Source organism: Hetaerina americana, unplaced genomic scaffold (genome assembly GCF_022747635.1).
Source record: "Hetaerina americana unplaced genomic scaffold, ioHetAmer1.1.p SCAF_3, whole genome shotgun sequence".
Classification (NCBI taxonomy): Eukaryota; Metazoa; Arthropoda; class Insecta; order Odonata; family Calopterygidae; genus Hetaerina; species Hetaerina americana.
In genome coordinates, this window is record NW_027286874.1 from 28,106,225 (window position 1) to 28,127,289 (window position 21,065).

At 35.3% G+C, this 21,065-nt stretch overlaps 1 protein-coding gene across 1 annotated transcript; it reads right to left on the minus strand.

The window, feature by feature from the left end:
* Positions 1-442: 442 nt before the first annotated feature.
* Positions 443-21,013, minus strand: Nulp1 (Nuclear localized protein 1). The gene is made up of 11 exons (XM_071587768.1): positions 20,815-21,013; positions 20,516-20,674; positions 20,225-20,401; positions 19,645-19,847; positions 19,481-19,566; positions 19,273-19,403; positions 12,399-12,592; positions 11,056-11,526; positions 10,442-10,691; positions 6,867-7,045; positions 443-1,679 (listed from the first exon to the last, which is right to left on the minus strand). Exons 2-11 carry the CDS (start codon positions 20,657-20,659, stop codon positions 1,469-1,471), a joined length of 2,046 nt encoding a protein of 681 aa, XP_071443869.1. The 5' UTR covers positions 20,660-20,674; positions 20,815-21,013; the 3' UTR covers positions 443-1,468.
* Between the last annotated feature and the right edge of the window lie 52 nt (positions 21,014-21,065).

The following is a 21,065-nucleotide window of genomic DNA, read 5'->3' on the forward strand; positions in this document are numbered from 1 at the left end:
AGTGTCATTCCCTCTTAGGCCATATTAACTTTCCTTGAGCATAATTTTGTATGAGAGACTGTGCATAAACCTTTTGCCCACCCACACACCACATGAAATGAAATTATGCATCCATACATGCATTTTATCTTATGAAGACTTGAATATCAAATAAAAATTATGTAGTACATTTTTTCTTCTAGAAAATTATTCAAAAAGTATTTTATGTAAAAATTATGAAGTCCCTCCAATACGTATTGAATTTATAACTTTCTAAACTGAATCCATTTACAAGTTAGCTTCATTAGAAGCCAATATTTTCAATACATGACATTTGAAGGATACTGAATTCTATATTCATTATCCTTTACAAAACTAACCTGGTTTGTTCAATATTGTACATCATGTTATTATTAATGTTTGTGTTTTATTTGAAAATGAAAGCTTAAGCATTTCACACCAATTTATTTCATTTGCTTTATATACATGACAAAGTCAAATTTAATTATTAATTATCAGAAAAAAATGATGCTACAAGTAATTCTGACTTTTCCCTACCCATTCCAAAATTTAAATCTAACCTTTCAGTCAATACACTTTTAATTAATTAATAATACAATCAGTAGCAACAACTTAAAACAACTACTGAGAGGTATTATAAGATTTCTTATTGACGTTTTAAGTACGCTGTTTTTTTCAAATATTCATGAAACACATACACAATCAATGTTTCTTTCATGAAACCATGAAGCATAGCTTTTAAAGTTTTGTGCACAAGGAATGCACATCCTTGCTTTTGTGCAAAGGATATTTGGGGAACTGATGTTTTACGCAACATATGGCTTTTTGGTTACCCTGCCTTTTGTTTTATCACATCATGGCTGAAATACCAGCAATACACAATACCACCTTTCATCTCTTAAATCTATACATAAATCCTCAAATCAATAAATATATGCTGTGTACATTCTTTGAGTTCCAGTAGTGAATGAAGAACCAACTCCCTATTTATGATCATCAGGAAACATACAAGAGACAAGAAAAGCCTACCTTAAATGACACAGCCAATACTTAGAGATGAGAATCTGATTTGATGTAAATATAAAGGCAATCACATACATGAGTTCATGAGATTAAAGGAAAATGCTGGCAAATCTAAAAAAAGATAGCCAGAAGCAAATCTTTCTAGATGTTAATTTTTAATTAGATAAAGTAAAAGAAACTTTAAGAAACACAGAAACCCTATAGGACTACCATTGATCTTTTAAGTAAAAAGGTCTCTTTGAGCTTCAGTTACATCAATTAATTATTACATCACTACATATAAACATTTGGCACTCCAAGTGCCTATATGAGAACTCAATTCTTGCAAGTCCTTGTAAAACAATAATGTTTTCCATGCAGTAAATTTCACTGTAAACCTGAGATCTCTTCACACAAAATTCTGCAATAAGAATTATTTTGGTCACTTCAAAAAGATGAGCTCAGTCTATGGCAAGTGATATGGATTGTTATCTTCTTCACTGTCATCATTGTCATCATCATCAACATCTCCATCATGAGGGACATCTGGGAAGTGAATATTACTGAGAAGATCACGCATAGCATCCAACAATGATGTTACACTGCGATGGAGGTCTACAGAGGATGTCAAGCTGTTCTCAGCATTACCTCCACCTTCAGCAGCATCAGGTCCCTCACTGATTGTTGGAAATGGAAGAAAATTGGAATATGCAAGGATTGTTGTTAAGCACATATTCTATAATATATTTTGAAGATAATCTAATCAATTCCAATTATATGCACACGGGGAAGAAGCCTACAAAAATGCAATTTTTATTCTAGTTGTCCCAACGGGTGGCTTTTTCTCAGATTTTTTTCTGCATAGTTTTTCTACCCTGCAAGATACAGCTAGGCTGTATGACAGGGGAAAAGCCAGAGGTTTAATTTAATGGAAGCACATGTGAATTAAATAACAAGAAATATGTATAAATATGCTCTTAGCCTAAAAAATATTAAGTCTTACATGCCTGAGAATAGTATACACAGGCAAATGCGGTAACTAAAAACGGTACAAAAATTATCAGGTTAAAACACTTTCCTCAGGCCACTGCCAAATACATACCATCCATACTTAATATATGTAGTATTTAGTTATGTAAGAATACAGTCATATAGGCAAGTACAATTTAACTCCAATTTAATGTTACCTTAATGGAAAATCTTTAATACAACAACTAAGTGGAATTTGCTAACTGATAAACTTATTATTCATAATCATTATGATATGCCGTTTCTTTATGAGAGTTCTGACTTGATTACATTATGTATATACATAGGGTATGTAAGGGTAGCAGCATTTGTAATACTTGTGCTAGATGCAAAATTCTTAGTCAGTGGTCTGAACACACTACTGGTAAGTTGCAGCACATTTTCTCCTGCATGCCACAGGTAAAAACCAGGAATACCCTGCCCACTTTACCAATATAAACAAACGAGTATCTCTTCTTCTGAAGGGATTATTTGGAAATTGAATATATAATTGCTCATTCTTGATCAATAGGAGGTTACTACAGTATACTGACACACAAAGAAGGGCACACCACGAAAATCATAATTACATGTGGTTGAAGAGATTATCAAAATAAATATTGAAAGTCCTAAGAACAAAAGAGCATGTATGATTATGACAAGGCAAAAGAAGCACACTAGAACAGGGCGGCATAGAATAAATTAGTAGAAGGAAATAAGTTCCCTGAATTACCCAAAATAACTTAAATGAGGGTTTCTTATGACTTTACCTACCCTAAAAAGGTATGAAGGGTACATATGTAACAATTTCTTCAATGTATTAATGGCTAAACGTTTCTGAGCTTAACATGAAGATTGCAGCACCCTTCAACAACATGTGGAATGTTTGGAAATGCATTAAAAGATACCAACAGTTCTGTCATTTAGGACACTCAGTTTTTGTTTGAAAATCATTTGGGTAAGTCATGAGGGCTTTTATGAAAATATCAAAAAATGAATGTCCAGCATTAAATATTTGTCTTTGAAAGGTAATATGCCTATGTGAATCAAAGATGAGTTGGACACCATGTACGGGAACTCTGCAGCAACATTTACGACTGTGAAATTTTGGGCAGCTGAATGTAAATGTGGCCGTACCAGCTGGGCTGATGATGAGCACTTGGGAAAGCTAAAAACTGTGACAAACAATGATCACATTGAAAAAGTTCATCAAATAGCACTGGATGACCGTTTAATTAAGGTTAGACAGATAGCAGAAGCTATGGGCATTTTGAAAGAATGTATTTGTCATATATGAGGTCTGTTCAACAAGTATCGCAAATTTTTAATTTTTGCGGGTTACGTTTATTTGATTTATTAGTGATGTTATGTTGGTACTTATGCCTCTCACTTATGCCAAAAAGTTTGGCGATTTTGAATCTTCAGTTAATTGTTGACAGCTGTTTTGCTTGGACATGTCTTCAAATTTTGCCTGTTCCAAAAATGGATCAAAGAATCTATATCAAATTTTGTGTGAAAAACGAAATTAAGAGCGCGGACGCATTCCGAATGCTGACTGTGGCATATGGAGAAGATATCTTGGACTGAAGCAACATTTATCAGTGGTACAAAATGTTCTCATAGGGCCTAGAAGATGTGAACATCGAAGAGTATGCCGGATGCCCGAGCACGTCAACAGCAGAGGAAAAAATTGATGAAGTGAAAAAAATAGTATTGGATAAATAACTATTAGAGAAGTTGCTGAGGACCTAAACATATAGATTGGCTCGTGCCATTTGATTTTTAACAATGATTTGGGCATGACCCGGGTCACTGCAAATTTCATACGAAAATTGCTCAATTTCGACCAATAACAGCAGCGCATTAACATTGCTAATGACTCTGTCCACGACGATCCAAATTGGCTCCAGAGGGTCATAACTGGGGACAAATCATGGGTTTATGGTTATGACATGGAAACTAAAGCTCAATCATCCCAATGGAAGCTGGAGCATGGACCAAGATCAAAAAATGCACGCCAAGTTCAATCAAACATGTAAGTTTTGCTTGCAGTTTTCTTATATTGGAGGGGTGTGGAGCATCATGAGTTCTTGCCACAGGGTAGAACGGTAAATAAGGAATATTACATGCAATTTATGCACAATTTGCACGAATCGATCTGCCACAAACTCCCGGATTTGTTGAAGAACATAAATTGACTTCTGCACCATGACAACGCCCCTGCTCACACATCGTTACATGTGCGCAAATTTTTGGCCAAAAACAACACACTAATGATGCCGCAGCCACCGTATTCCCCAGATCTGCCCCCCAGTGACTTTTTCTTGCTCCTGAAAATGAAGAGGCCCATGAAAGGAAAACGCTACGCTATGATTGACGAGATAAAGACTGCATTGAAGGAGGAGCTGAACAAGATCACAAAAATGATTTTTTGAAGTGCTTCGAGGATTTGAAAAAAACGTTGGCACAAGTTGGAATATCTCCTTCTCCATGGAAAAAGACGTCAACGGCACCATCAACTTCCCCGACTTGACAATCACAATTAGGGATAATAGACACGAATTTGCAATTTATAGGAAACCCACATATACAGACCATATAATTTCTAATGATTCCGCACACCACTTTTCTCACAAACACGCAGCCCTCCACTCCATGATCCACCGCCTCCTACACATCCCCCTTTCCCCCAAAAACTTCAACATTGAACTCTTGAATATCACTAATATAGCTACCAACAATGGTTTCAACCCCAAACTAGTTGACACATTACTACGGAAAAAACAAAAAGCAATGGCCATAAAAAGCATTTTCGTATCTCAGCCCGCAGTATCTAAAGATTTTAAGTGGTGCTCGATCCCGTTTCTGGGAGATCTTTCATATAGGATTTCCAATTGCCTACCCACCTCACTCAAAGCAGCCTTCTACCCACCCATAACCCTCTCCAAACTTCTAGCCAATCGAAAAGACACCCAGGATAGCCTTCTCAAATCAGGCATTTATAAACTGAAATGTGAGGATTGCAACAGCGTTTATGTCGGTCAGACCGGCAGGAATATCAAGTTACGAGTCAAGGAACACGCTAGGTGTCACAAAAATCAGAATAACAACTCTCTCTTCGCCAAGCATTTACTAGAATTCAACCACAGCAGTGACTTTGTCCCAGAGATATTACACACACTCCCAAAAGGATTAAAAATGGACGCTCTCGAGCAATTAGAGATTAGAAGGCACTTGGTGAACCCCAACACGACACTTTGTAATGAGCAATTATTCCCATACCCCTCCCCACTCCTCTCCGAGAAATTAGCCTGGAAATGGTCAAAACAATCCATCAACGCACCTGCAAGCCCCCACCCCCCTCAAATCCTTCCAACCCTCCCCGCCCCCACTCTGTCCTGAGGGTATATATGCTTGCTCTGTCTGTTTTGCAAATTTGTACCTGATGATGCCGCAAGTCGGTGAAACGCGTTGTACCGTATAATAAAATCTGTGGAAACGTATGAGTCTTTCTTTCTATTTTAATAATGGATATTAATTACTTCCACGAAGTGAAGCCTGAAACAATAGAATATGTTGGCACAAGTGTATAATATCTAATGGGGATAACTTTGATGGGGACAAAACAGATATTCATGAATAAATAAATAATTTTTGAAAAAATACAAAAGTCTTAATACTTTTTGAACAGACCTTGTATGTACAGACTGAAGAATTGGACAAGCGTAAACTATCCATGCGTTGTGTGCTACGTTTGCTCACTTTGGATCAAAACCACAGTTGAATGACCATTTCCAAGGCCCAGTTGGAGCAGTTTAAGAGAAGAGTCAGACTTTCTGCATCGGTTCATAACTGCAAATGAAACTGGGATCCACCACTACACTCCTAAGATGAAAGAACAGTCAAAACGGTAGGTTGCAAAGGGTGAACCTCATCCGAGAAAGGCAAAGATAGTTCCCTCAGCCAGGAAGGTGATGGTGACTTATTTTTTTGGGATAGTCACAGATTTGTGTTCATCAATTATCTTCAAAAAGGTAAAACTTTAAGAGGCGAGTATTATGTATCATTACTTTATAAGCCGAAGGCAGAAATAGCAAAAACTGACTTCATTTGAAGTTTTCTATCAAGACAATGCACCTGTTTACACTTCGACAGCTGCCATGACTAAAATTCATGAATTGCACTTTGAAATGGTTGATCAATCAATGTATTCACTCACCTCCAGCAATTGCTTCCTAGCCTTAAAATTTTACTGTGAGGACAGAGATTGTCATCAGGCAAGGAGTTTATCACATACATAAATGCCTATTTTGCAGAGACTGACGTCAACAACTATTTGGGCTAAAAAGTTACAGAATTGCTGGAAGAAGTGTATCTACTTAACAGGAGACTACATTGAAAAATCAATTTGAAGAACAAATGTCATGTTTATCTGTTAGGTTGGAAACTGTTCAGACTACCCTCGCACACTCTAAGGTATAATTTGGCTAGTGGTCAGTATGGAGCACTATGTCATGTGAAACATGACACACATACAAACGGTTCAATTATATTTTAACTTTGAAGCTTTTTCACTCGGAAGTTTATATGTACATAGGAATTAGACATTTCATTATTTTCATTTACTCCGAAGAATGCTTTATGCAGTATAAAATAAATTGAGAAGATTCTGGGATGATGTGGTCGAGTTGAACAAGCTGAAGATCATATTAATTACTCAAAAATTATCTGACCTAATATTTGAGAGCAATACAGCATTAACACCTCCCCTAGTAACTAGTTCATAAATACTACATTAACTTGAATTAAGACTTATAAATAGTTATTTCTAAAAATATATTCAAAGGAGTACTTACTCTTGGTGAGCATTTTCTCTTACAGGTTCATTTATGTTGAAATTGGGTAATATAGATCTAAAAAACATTGAGAATGCGTTAGAATTTTCATGTGCTCTAGTCCTCTGAGGTCTTGTATACAAATTAATTGAATCATGAGGAGGAAGAGGGTCAAAACTAAGCAGCGGTCCCTGAATATCCTGGAATTATAAAAGGCGATATATTTAAGGGTTGATGTTGAGATTATTCCCATATTTCATTAAATTATAAACATTTCTATTTTCTGGACCACATTAAACAAGTGGGTGAGGCTATGGACTATGATAAAAGATAATCTAAAGTTATATCTTCTAGTGGGGGTTGACATTGGCTGGTAATCCAAATTTAAATAATTGTATGAAAGTCAAAGAATTCAGAACAGAATACTGATGGGTGCTCCACATTTTTCATTTCCAGTGCCAGTTTGGTTCACAGCTTTGGTCCCCATTTCTGAGTTTTGGTGAATGGATATTTATTGACCCATTGACAGTTGTAATGGATATTAAAAAATTGATCACCTTTCATATCTGCTTAGTAGATGATGAATATACAGCCAATGAGAAGTTAAATATCCCAATGTTTTAAATACAACCTTTAAGATGCATTTAAGTTTCAAAACTAAAATATTATTGTACAAAATGTATAGATACATTTTTAATGTATGATAACTTTCTCATAATATATTTTATAAAAAACAATTAATTTTCTACATTTTTATCGTAATGTTGCCATGCGAAGTCAACTAAATAGATGAATAGTAGTTTCATATTTTCTTGAGGTGTATAGCTAGCTGTTTTATAATACTAAATATACAAAAAAACATTTATTTCAGTTTTTTCTACTTCAATAAATAAATTAACAAGTTTTACAGATGATGCATCCCACCAAAGTCCAAAATTGTACTGATAGGCATTATAATATGCCTCCACTACCTTTAACATTAAATTTTTTTACATCAAAAGCCACCGATAAACCTACAACATAAGTGGGAGAAATATTTTGTACGACTTGTCTCCAATAAATTTAATAAAACCTGAACTCTTTAAAGCAATGACTAGCCATGAATAACTTACATTTAAATTTGTAGCACAATGAGATACTCATACAATGCACACTCTTGACCATCCTGAATGATAGGAAATAATAATCCTGGATAATTAAAATCCCTGTAAATCCACAATTCAAATGAAAAATGTTGGCATTTCATACTCCATTATGGTTATTTTATTGATGGCTAAACAAACAAAGAGAATAAAATTCAAAGCAAGGCACCATTTGCCAACATAATGCTTGTGCTATACATTTTGTGAGCATTCTATGCATATGGCATACTTTCAAAGAGAAGAGCATTTATCAAAGATTGAACTCATATTAAGTTAGGAAAACATATGCTTTCAGGTTACCTACACCATATGACACTGACTTTTCAATAAATTCATTTAATTTGAAAGTGGAAACTTTTCAACTTAGACACCAGTAAACTGAATAATACTGTACTGAGGCATGGTGAAATAGCATGTATATTTTGATAAACTGAGAGCCCTATCGTCAATCTACTCAACAAGAGACAGGGTTGGAGGCAGAGGGGATACCAGATAACAATAATCAACCCACAGGCTGGTTTGATAGGTGACAGTAGAGCTCCCTCAATACCAAGTCCAATGGTAAACCAGGGTAAAACAATTATGATCATCACATTAAAGTAAACAGGATATACACTATACTAAATTTAAGAGCTACTCATTATGAGCTGGACCCCAAGAAAATTCTTGTAAAATTGGACAACAAACTTCATGTTGAACTTAACAATTGTAGAAGTTATGAATACTTTAAAATAAGAGGTTCTTATTTAAGAAATTTCTCCACACTGTGGAGACCCACTTCAGTATGCCAAAGAACAATTGATTAAAGCCCCTTTGCTAATTTTTAATGCCACCTTTTGTGTTTCCTTCCACTTACTTACTCTTACTTGGTTTGTTGCTTGCCTATTTTCTTTACCTTTCATATATTTTATTCATTTAGTACATCAAACCTTCATTAGATATGATAGCTCTTAGAAATATGTCAATGAAATAACTTTCATATTAAATAATCTGTAAACAAACAAAGGTTATGCAGTTTTTCAAGAGAAAGGACTGCTAAGTTAGATATTAAAATAGTTAATAAACTAGGGCAATTTATGACTTTGCTTATCTAGAAGTGTTTTAGTCCAAAATGGTTAAAGTAGCAGGGGCATAAGACGAAGAATTGCATAAAGTAAAGAAGCTTTCACTAGTAGGGAAATGCTGACAGGGTTATTGAGTAAGGATGTTAAAATAAGGCTCATCAAAACTTTGATCTAGAGCACTGTTTTGTACGGTGGGGAAACAAGAGTCGTTGAAGCAAGAAGGTATGCATATATTGGGAGGATTTTTTGGGAGGAATGGGTGGGGAGAAGGATGGAAAAGATGAAATCGACTGAAAGGGAAACAAATGTGGAAGTGCTATGTATTGTGGGGGAGAAAAGTGGATTGAGAGAAATCCAAAGTAGGTAGGAAAGATGGATGCAGATAATTTTAAATGGAGATAGGATGTTAAAGACTATGGTAGAGGGTAGCATGTTAGGCAAAAAGGCAGGGGCAGGAATTGGAAAGACATGGTGAATGTTATGACAGGAGGAAGGAAGTATAAGAATTGAAGAAATGTTTGTCGTTGCTTTGGATGTTAGATTGTGTTTTGCTGGGAGAAGTAAAGAAATGTTTCATTGTACTGCTGTATAGCATGTGTCCATCCAACCTACCTTAAATTTTTTTATTTATCAACTTAATTGGGCGAGATTGAGACTTATGGTCCCCTCTTCCACCCAACCATTCGATATTACATCGAAGACAATAACATATAACAAAGCCCTAGGTGAAGGAAAATGTACCCAGGTGGGAATCGGACCCGTGACCTCTAGGCTGGCAGGTGAGTATGATACTTCGCTGCCACCAGGGCCGGCAATATATATTCTAACAATAATAATATAACAATATGCATCAGACAGATTTGAAGTCAAAGGAAAATATATTGAGAAAAATTTTTAAGTAGCAAAGTATAACTTGAGCTCAGATACCTAACTAAATTGAAGAATTATGATCAACTGTTCCCACTAAAACTGGAGCCACCTGCCAGCAAGCTATGGAGTTTAGTTCACTATTCACCATCTATATTAATGATAACAGCAAGTATTATGTGGCAGCTGATCACTGATTACCTAGACGACTATATTAAATAATATTTCCTTAAAAATTTTTTCACTTTTACAGTGATGTCAAAAAACTTTTTCAGCTTAAGGAAATTACATTTCATATAATCAGTCTAAATAGAGGTCGTAGGAAGCTCCTTTCCACTGATTACCTAATTTAAACAGCACCATTATGAAAAACACATTTTTAATGAGAAGCCAGTACAATGGTGATAACAACAATTTAAAACCCCATATTTTTTAGGGAAGGCGAAAAGCCAAAAAGTTTATATACTATAATGAAAATTAGCTTAAACATGCATGATGTTAATAAAGAAGGAAACATTTTTACCCCATTAATGGTTGCCGACACATCCTTTAAGTCAGATAGTATTATGTGCCTCAAAATATTATTCGGAGAAACCACATATCTTTTCATTCTCTTAATCTCAGATTCCTTTACTAATGGGTCTCCAGAAATTACTCTGTCAATAACTTTGTTCACATTTTTTTCTAACCATGGCAAAAGAGCAGGCTCTTTCCATATATGATAATTTCTGGCAATGTAGAGTTGTATTAGTTGGAGCAATGCAGGCGGTTGGCTGAAAAAAATACAGTTCATTGTTATAAAACAAGTAAAATGATATTCCCCAAAGCATGAATGAATATACTATAATTTATATACTTAGCAGAGAAAAAAAAATTATTTCATGCATTGGTTTTAGCTTTTGGGTAATTTCACCTGAAAATACCCAGCAAATAAATGCATACAAATCAAATACACCTTCCCAGGTTGAATTTTTAAATAAATTATCATGAAGTATATTTCTAAATTAAGTTGCAGTATTGCCTCTTGGTACAAGTAAGTAAAATATATTCTTTGTACAATCAACTGACATTCATTCATTGTTTTTAATTAAGCAATTATCAGTTATCTCATGAAAAATAACACAAAATAATATTTACCTCATTTGCGCTTTCACACCAAAAAATGGGAAATTAGTCACACGTTCTTCGGGCTGTATTGAGCACTTGTCAAGAAGAGGAAGCAATACCCCCGGGAACATAATCAAAGCATTTTGAAGGAACTGATCTGCTACTAGAATATCCCACTTTGGAGATGCTTTGCTTCCATCAGTATTTGACTTTGATTCAGCTTCATGGGTTGCTAGATAAAAATGAGCTACAGCCACGGAAAATGCAAAGTTGGGTAACTGCAACAAGTTGCGGCCTTGATTTTCCCATTCCTCAAACAAACGTATAAACCACTCGTATTCATGACACCTCAATGCATAAAAATCCACTATTAACACAGCAGCAACAGGATCACCAACAGGATCAAGAGATAATAGAAGTTTGCAGAATTCTAATGATGTACGATAACAAGCTCTTTGGCCAACGAATGTCATATGCTTGAATAAAGCTATGAAGAGAGCCCTATTAAAGAAAAAATTGAGATTATTACATTTTAATATGGCAGATGCATGAATTTACATCCACATCCAGAAAACCCAAACACAGAAACTCGCACTATAGAAGCTCCCAGATATGCACCACAGAAAATTAAATATGTGATGCCTGCAGCCTTAATGATTAAAAATTCAAGATAATGAAAAATACTTCTGGAATATGATAATGGATATCTGAACCTCAGTTTGCAACAATATGATTAGCATAAAAAACGATCAATTGAATTGATATTGAAACCTTAAAAAACAAAAGATACCTGGGGAAAAAGGATAGTGGATAATCTGATGGAGGTGTATATTCTGGAATACAGAAGTGGGTTGGTGGGAGAATCAGGATGGAGAGTGATAGAGCACCCAATAAACCATACAGCTTAAATGAATTTGAAGTTGGGGTCGCCCAGAAACATCACCTGGAATCAAACTCTGGCCCTTAAGGTCAGTAGCCTAGTATTCTTCCCATGGACCACCACACCCTGGCCAAAATATATATAGTTGATTAAATGTGATTTAAGAAAAAATATTACAATTAACCAAATCAAATTGGTGTGCATTGAGGATTCTTCATAAGACAACACACCATCTGAAATTCTTACTTGAATTATTTTGATGCAATCGAATAGGAACAAAAAGCCATAAAACTGTAATTTAGGAAAACTAAATTAATTGCAAGTTGAACAATTGAATTACAAGAGAATAAAACACATTGGCATTCATCTATTTTTGGGATAAAAAAAAAGGTAAATTCCCAATGTTACTTAGAACAATTTGAGTTGGGTAGTTACACGACTAACACAAGATGGCTACATTTACATGTAACAACAAGAATTGATATTTCATTACCTATTTTCCTGCCTCCTATAATCTAGCTGACAGTTCCCTTGGGCGATGTTGAAAAGAGGATGAAATGCACATTCAAGGCAATACAATGCTCGGGCTATCAGGTCTACAGCCATCTGTAAATCTTCACTCATTCTGCTCAGATCAGATAACTGGATGAGGGCATCAACATGATATGGATGCATATTGATAATTGCCTAAAATAATGAAGAGGTATTATGATTAACATAAGTAAATCAATTATAAGAGATGCAAAAGACTAAATTCATCAAAAGGAACTCATGAAATTTATTGATAAAGCAACTTATAACACCACATACACTTCATAGGATTGGGTGCACATAACAGGTACTCATTTTAAACAATCGGAAACATTAACTGTTGGGTTTGTAACACCATTGCAACATGAATATGCCACTGTAGGTTAACTTCCTTAAATGTGAATTGCAACATTTACTCAGCAATATCCTCTTCGGATGCTTAAATGCTATAAAGATTTACGGCTCAACTGTGATTATTTAACTTCATAGATCTACATAGTTTTGAAGATTCTATACTGGATCAATCATTAAAATATTGGCTATACTTGAAAAAAATTACTTGATATTCCCTCATTTCACCTCAACAGAACAGAATTGAAATTTTTCAGGCACTAAAATAGTATTCTATTGTTTCAGGCTTTACTTTGTGGAAGTAGATAATATCCATGCTAAAAAGAAAGACTTGTACTTTTCCACAGATTTTATTTTATGATACAACGCGTTTCACCGACTTGTGGCATCATCAGGTACCTGATGATGCTGCAAGTCGGTGAAACGCGTAGTACCATATAATAAAATCTGAGGAAAAGTACAAGTCTTTCCTTTTAGTATGTACACTCAAATAGTGTCTCGAGGCAATTTCACCACAAGCAATATCTTCTAAATGATGAAGTGAGAAAAAGACCAAATAGAGCTTAATTCATATCATCAATGAGATACTCTTAAAACCTTTTAGTTTACTGTGAACTTAGCAAAGCAGTCTACTTGTCTGCATGTGTCTTGATAGCATCACTAGTGATATTGATACCAATATTCTGAATATTTTTTTTGCATCACATTTTTCCTGTTTCTACCCAGAATGGGTTAGTTAAATCTCTATATAAAAATGACAATTTTCTTTCAATTTCAACTATTTCACCAAGAGTTGATGATATCATTTAACTAAAGCATGTTGAGGTAAATAAATACTGTGGTCATGATGAATTGGCAATTGAGCTAGTTAAGTTTGATGGTGAATCCTTTGCATGACTGGTGTGCTTCTACATTATTTTGAACTATTACTTGCTACCCCAATCTATAAGGGGATCGAGATAGTGTGGGGGCTAACGTACTGGCTTCCCACCCAGACGGCGCGGGTTCAAATCCCGGCGGTGTTGAATATTTTTCAGAGGTATCTCGATTCCTACTTAAGGTGCTTTGTGGAGGGCACTTTGAGGGAGTACGCCGTCCGTTGGATGGGACGTTTAACTACGGACCCCCTGGCGCCTTTTGTAAAGAGTAGGCTAATGCCGATGCCGGGTTTCTCTCCACCCTTCATTCTTTCCTGTCCATCCCCTATGGCGCAAATGACCTCAGCGGTCAGTCGCCTCCCCTAAAAACTACTACTACCCCAATCTATAAACATGGTGATAATGATGATAATAAAAATGATCATTTATCAAATCTGAGGTTTCTGTGTTGTTTATCCATAATGGTAACAACTTTTGGATATTCTTCCACGTCAGGGTGTCTCCTCGCATAAAGACAGTACTGTTACTTCTCCATGGTGTGTGCATGTTTTCATATCCTACATTTGGTTGATCTTCCAATGCGCTCTACAATCTTCCACACGAACACTAGATGTGATATACTCCCAATCAGAGCTAACCTAGAGCTTCTATTATCCTACGTAAATGGCAAAAATCAACACATTGCCCATCTGATCTGAAGACACCAAAATCACAGCCAGAGAAACTTTTGTCGCCAAGAGACACTCTGACGTAAAGGAATGCTTGAAAGCCATTATCATTTTATGTTTGGTGGTCTTACAATTTTGACTAGCTAAATTATTTAAGGTTTGCTGCTTTACAAATTATCTCATTTCCTCAAAGAGAATCCCGTCTCCTTTCCTCTACATGGGAATCTCATTATGGTTTAGAGAGTTACTTAATAAATCACAAAATTTATTTTAAGGTTCACTATGCCAATTCCATGTTATTCCACATTCACTCAGGAATACCAGGGAAGGGCTTTCATTCAGGTCCTTTATTGTTTAATGTTTATTTTAACGACATCAGCCAAGTGATATCTCCTCTGAGATATTTATTTTATGCCGATGATCTTACACTGTTTGTATCTATTGAAGTCCACTGTTGATTGTCATAGCTTGCAATCCCCTATAAATACATAGCTAATCTGAAATCACACTAAATTATTCACTTTGAATACTGAGAAATACTTTTGAGTTACCTTTTATTGAGCCCTCAAAAATCCGATTACATTTTAACTATCTCCTAAAAGATCTACCAAAGCAAGAGTGAACTAAAAATGGACCTTAGCATACTTTATGACAATAAGTTATATTTTCATAGGAATTGCTGTAGAGGTGTTCTCATGGTGTAGGCATGATGCTTTCCAAGACATAGAAAACATTAGGATTCATTTGGGGGTTAGTAGGGACTTAAAGAACATGGAATGCCTAAAACTAAATTACCGAGTCTTACTTACACCAATAATGGAATATGATTGCTGTTTTTGTTCACATATTTAAGAGGGTCATCCGGAAAGTAGTACCCGTTCGTGCCGCATGAAGTGCTGACGACGCGAGTAGCCGCTGGACGAGGTCAGATAGCTTCAGTGGCTTGTCTGCCTTCTCTGAGCCAAGTTGCGTGACGCTAGCATTGCCTGTGTTGTTTCTGTGATTGTTTACAATGTTTAAAAAAATTGAGAACGCCGCCAGTTGTGAAGTGAGGGCAGTGATTAAATTCCTCAATGCAAGAAACGTTCGCCCATGTGATATTCATCGCCAATTAAAGGAGGTGTATGGAGACAATGTAATGGACGAGTCGTCTGTTCGGCGGTGGTGTCGCAACTTCAACATGGGGAGGGGGAACACACACGACGATGAGCGTTCGGGGAGACCGTCTGTCATTACAGACCAACTGGTGAGCTCAGTTGACGAATTCGTGAGGAACGATCGGCGCGTCACAATTGATGACATCTGTGAGCATTTTCCCAATGTTTCTCGAACAATTGTTCATGAAATTGTTAAACACCATCTGCATTATGCAAAAATTTGTGCAAGATGGGTCCCTCGCGTATCTCAATGAGCTGGCGGTGAAGGACTATGCAGCAGGAATACAGAAACTTGTCACACGTTATGACAAACGCCTTAATTTGCTTGGAGATTATGTTGAGAAGTAGTTTAAAGTATCCTCTTTCAAATAAAATTTTTTATGTTTGTTAATATTTACTTTTGTGTCTTTATTTCACGAACGGGTACTACTTTCCGGATGACCCTCGTATAAAGAGCATGCCAATTCTATTGAGGAAGTTCACATAATTTTTTTCAAACATTATCATAACAATTGAATTTCTCAAACTTGCTTATGAGGTACAAATGAAAAACATTCTGTATCTTCTATTAGTATAGCGGATTGTTTTAATTATTGAAATACATTCTATTCCTTTTGAATTTTCTGTTTCCTACTACAATGTACTTCTTGATCTGTTATTTAGTTTGTTATTACCATTTGCCTTATTGTGACATATTATGCCTAAGATAACCAAAATCTTTTTTATATTTCACTATTTAACTCCCAGCATTATCACTATTTAAACTCCTAATTGGGCATTCAGACCTGTAAATAAATAATGAGTGTAATTAAGAACATTATACCATAATTATTTAAATCACAATGATTGCAGTCCCTCCAAAGTTGAATGCATTGATTTGTGGTTGTGATGAATACTTCCCAAGACTAGTAGAAGATGGGAAATCACAGAAGAAAACTATGAATTGGTACTTCAGAGTTGGCAGCAATGCTCTGTGCATGATGCAATTGGCTATGATGTCATATGTCAAGGTACCATTTGGCAACATGCAGGTTGATCAGATTTGATACAAACTGCCTTTTCATTGAACCCAAAACTTTGATACAAATCCTCCATATTATCAATAGCAATAAAATTGATACATGGCAAATAACTGATAACCATTTAATGTGAACATGCTTTCAGAAAAAGAAAAAAATCAATGAATAAATCAATATTTCACTCTTTACATACAAAGTAATGAAAATGATCTCAAGACAATTCATACAAATTTTTGGGTAAAATATAAGGTTAAGAAAATGAGAAATTACTATTAAAATTATGAGACATACTCTCATGGTAACCTAGGAATTATGGTGGCAATGACAGGACTATTACTCAGAGTGCAAGTTCTGCAATGACAAAATATGGAGCTGGTTATGGTATACGGGCCAAATGAATTAAACTTGAGGAAAGAGAATGGGCCTGATGCAGAAAATTATTTCATAATTTAAAAATAAAATAAAAAAATGATGGCAGTAAGGCTAAATTGTATCGAGAACATATTATTTCTCTAGAATACAAGATTGATAAAGTTCTCATCTTTATGACAAAATTCAGAACTATTTGTAATTTCACGACATTCCACATGTATCTCTCTCTTGCTCCAATTTCTGACAAAATGTGCAATTGATTCATATCCCATTTACTTCTTATTTTCTGATATCCACACTTCAGAAATCCAGAATTACTAAATGAGGTTCCCGGGGTCATATAAAACTTATATGGCATATTAAAATATCAAAGACCCCCCTCAGTTTGCAAGAACACATAGCTCATGAATAATTAAAAATTGGCAATTTTCCACAAAATATTATTTCCACAATGTTTTGTGTAAATAATATTGCCAATTTTTAATTAATCATGATATTCCAGCATATCATGCCTGAAGCGCCTCTTATTATTTTTTTAATACATAGCTCAGTTCACATGAAATATTGGATAAAGCTAGCCAAATGGTCGACTAACCACCTAGGCACTCTTCTTCTGATATGATCATCATCTTCTAAAGGTAGAACCTTGTCATTGCAGCCATATAGTTCTTTCCATTGCTGTTATTTTCAAATTTTTACATGCTGTGACTCTCATATTACTTTTTTTTCTCGTATGTCATCCAGAAACTTCTTTCTTGGCCTTCATCTTCCTTTTTCCCCAGTATTTTCCCAACATTATATTTTCCAGGATGTTGTTTTGCCACAGAACAAGTTAACTTCATCAGTTAACTTTAACAGTTTAAAATTCAGACTTAGAAAGAACGTTCTTTCATTCCCAATAATACTCATAAATTCCACTTCTATACCCTCCTTCCATAGCCCTTTAAAATAACATTCAACAGTTAAAAAAGTATGATCTACAATGACAACCACCCAAGGAAAGCTGTGAGAACTGATGAGGTTATTCATAAATATATGTCTAACTATAGTAGATAGGACCTCATAAATCTGACAACCTTGGGACCGAACAAGAGATCGAAGAAGGAGAGGGGAAGATTCAAGAAGAGGATGAGGGAAAGTAATCCAGTATATAAAATTGCTAATGACCACACAGCAGGAGCAAATGCTTTAATCACAGATTGGAACACATTGTAAACATTTTAATATCAATAAGATGTTGCACTTGATGCTAACATAACTAACGGAAATGGTGTTTATTCCATATTAAAACTTACCTAAAATTTGAAATCAGAAACAAATATATACAGAAAAACATCAGCAGTAGCAAGTGGAAGACAACACAAAAATAATCCAATTGCCTCTGCATTGTATATCTCTTTTACAGTATGATTGTCATTTGAAATTAGAATGATAAATTCATCTATATAGTTTTCAGCAGCATCTGAATTAGCACTGGTAAGTTTTTCAGCTGACACAGCTCATTAATGTAATTAATGCTCATTAATTAAGAGATAAAGCCAAATGAAGTATTGGAAGCTTTATTTATTTATATAATAATAATTAACAATAGAAGCATAAACCTGAAGAGTTCCACAGGGGAAAGACAGCTCTCCTTAATGAATGGCTTCATAATTTTTAAGGAACGAAAGTAGATTCCAACCTCTGGCCAGTAGTCAAATGTATAGCCCATGCTGCCATAGCCAACACATGGGCGTATATTCATCATCTCTTGCATGGACGGGACAGCAAAGAGGCTTAGTATATCATGAGGTAAAGATCACACATGATAGATAACATTTATTGAGAAATCAGTGTGTGATGGATTACATACCTAATGCACAATGCAAGGTACCATTATCACTCACTGAAAAAAATGTACTGTATTGATGTACATTTGGATTACCCACAAGTAATTTAGATAGATGCCCTCTTATCAGGTATATATTTCTACACATCTGCACTATGCCACCATCCTCCTTCCTCTTTAGTACTAAATTTATTCCATGTGAATTCTTCTTCCCACTGCTATAAATCAATCCCTATTATTTACATAGAACCAGCTATATGCTCTTGCATGTAAAAGTTTGGGGGGCGATTAGAACACATAAGCCCTTATCCCACATTGAGTTTATTGGTAGGAGTTCTTGGTAAAACATAAAACTGAATTTGGACAAGGAAGTTAAATGCTGAAAAGGGAATATTTGATAATTTGGAAACCTAAAAAAATTAAGAGATGTTTGCTTGTACCAGTATCACTATGTATTTTGACTGCCTTAAACCAATTGCTGTGACATATAACTTAGTTGATAATTATGTAAATCTATAAAATAACTTCAAAAAATTGTTTACAGCTAAGATTTTAATACTAACCACAATGTTGTCTGGGTTGAGACTCTCCACAGCTTCAAGGAATTTCATTTGAATTTGTTGGTAGGAGAAGTTGTGCTCATATTTGAAGTATTGAATGCCATTTTTCGTCTCAACAAGACTCATGGACAAACCTGTGGGCAGTAATATTTTATATTGAAACAGCTTTTTGTTAAAGTGAAACTTAACCAAAGACCATGTGAGGTCTAACCTGACTTTCCAATTTGAGGCCAATTCTCTTTTGGAGTGACAAGCCATGTTGATTTTAGAGTTCCTCGCCCACGACCCCTCCTTTTGCTGAAAATTATATGAAAGTGATTACATTATACAACAAAAGGTCAATCAAAATAAAACACAAGATGGTTCTTGGCTCACCTCTGCTCAGTCTGAATTACTTTAGATCCAAATATTCTTTTCATCTCAATATTTGGGTTTAAATTTCTATGTTCAACACTCAATATGCCAGAAAACTTTTTGCTGCTGGCAGGTTTTCCATCGGTACTTGAGTAGTTGTTCGATGAAGGTGTTTCTCCCAGAATTTTATTGACTTCCCTAACTGAACGTTCAACTTCATCGCACTGAAAAGAAATCGCTTTTAATATCTTACTTTCAGCCATGTCGAGCTCTAAACGTAAAATGATCACAGCAAATCAATATTGCATGTAAATAAAAAATTGATCGGCTATGATAATTTTACGTTTCGAGCAGTCTACATGGCTACAACAACAACGAATTTGCAAGTAGTTCAATAGTCCAATTAAAAATACTTATTACTAGGACATCCAGAGAGCAGACACGGGCATTAATTGTTCACATATGGTAATGCTAATAAAGGTAATGTTCAAATTAATAATAAACATACTTCTGGGATCGGAAGGATGGATGTTTGGCCGAAGCTTATAATTTTTGGCATAGTTTTGGTTGCTGTATTTACAAGAAATTTGAAAGTAATTACCTCGATATCTTCACTACTTCTGCGACAACTTAAAGACTTGGCAGATTTTTTTTTCTTCTTCTTCTTTTTTCTTCTCGAAGAGTCTCTATCACCTATTCCATCTTTAGTATCTTTCGATTCCGTTTCGTGGTCATCGTCCTCTTTAACTTCTGATTCCGACAGAGACTGTTGATTCAGCTGTATACGTTTGATTTTACGTAAATGCACATAAAAGGAATAACAAAATGCTGCATGCTGAAAAACTTGAGAGGTCACATTTGATTTAAGAATGAATAATCATAACTAACTTACCAAGTCATACCGATTGACATTCAGGGACTTTTTCCTCTCCGAGGAACCAGTCACATCAGTTTCAACATCACTGTTTCCATCAACCCCGAGCACTCTCCCAAGGTCTTGGTCACCCTGAAGTTTACGAAGCACTCGCGATGACATTGTTTTGTAAATCGACTATAAAGACGTGAAATTTCAGTGAGTATTCACAATTATATTATAAAGTACAAAATAAGTTTTCTCCTTTCATTTCGACAACTGCCACCAAATAATAACTGAGTGAATGATACAAATCATAGAAGGTTGGTGTCGGCTACCTCTGACTGCAGTGTTGTCACTTATGAATGTGGCACATTTTAAAAACAAAGAAATCCCTTGGGAAAGAGGAATTCTTATTTTGGCCCTTATTAATTACAATTAATTCTCGTTCACATTTCTATGCAACAAGATAGAAAAATGCAATCAAATTGTAATGTTTTCACATGAACCACGGGTCCCCAGGTGACACACGAGAAGTGATAGCAATGCTAGTGACCTCTATAGTTTGCTGACAGAAGAGCATCGAAAG

Coding starts and splice junctions, on each gene's coding strand:
- Nulp1 (XM_071587768.1), bottom strand. CDS start 20,659: ATGTCATCGCGAGTGCTTCGTAAACTTCAGGGTGACCAAGACCTTGGG. Junction 19,567..19,644: donor GTAATTCAGACTGAGCAGAG/GTGAGCCAAGAA, acceptor TATAATTTTCAG/CAAAAGGAGGGGTCGTGGGC. Junction 7,046..10,441: donor TGTCGGCAACCATTAATGGG/GTAAAAATGTTT, acceptor TTATAATTCCAG/GATATTCAGGGACCGCTGCT.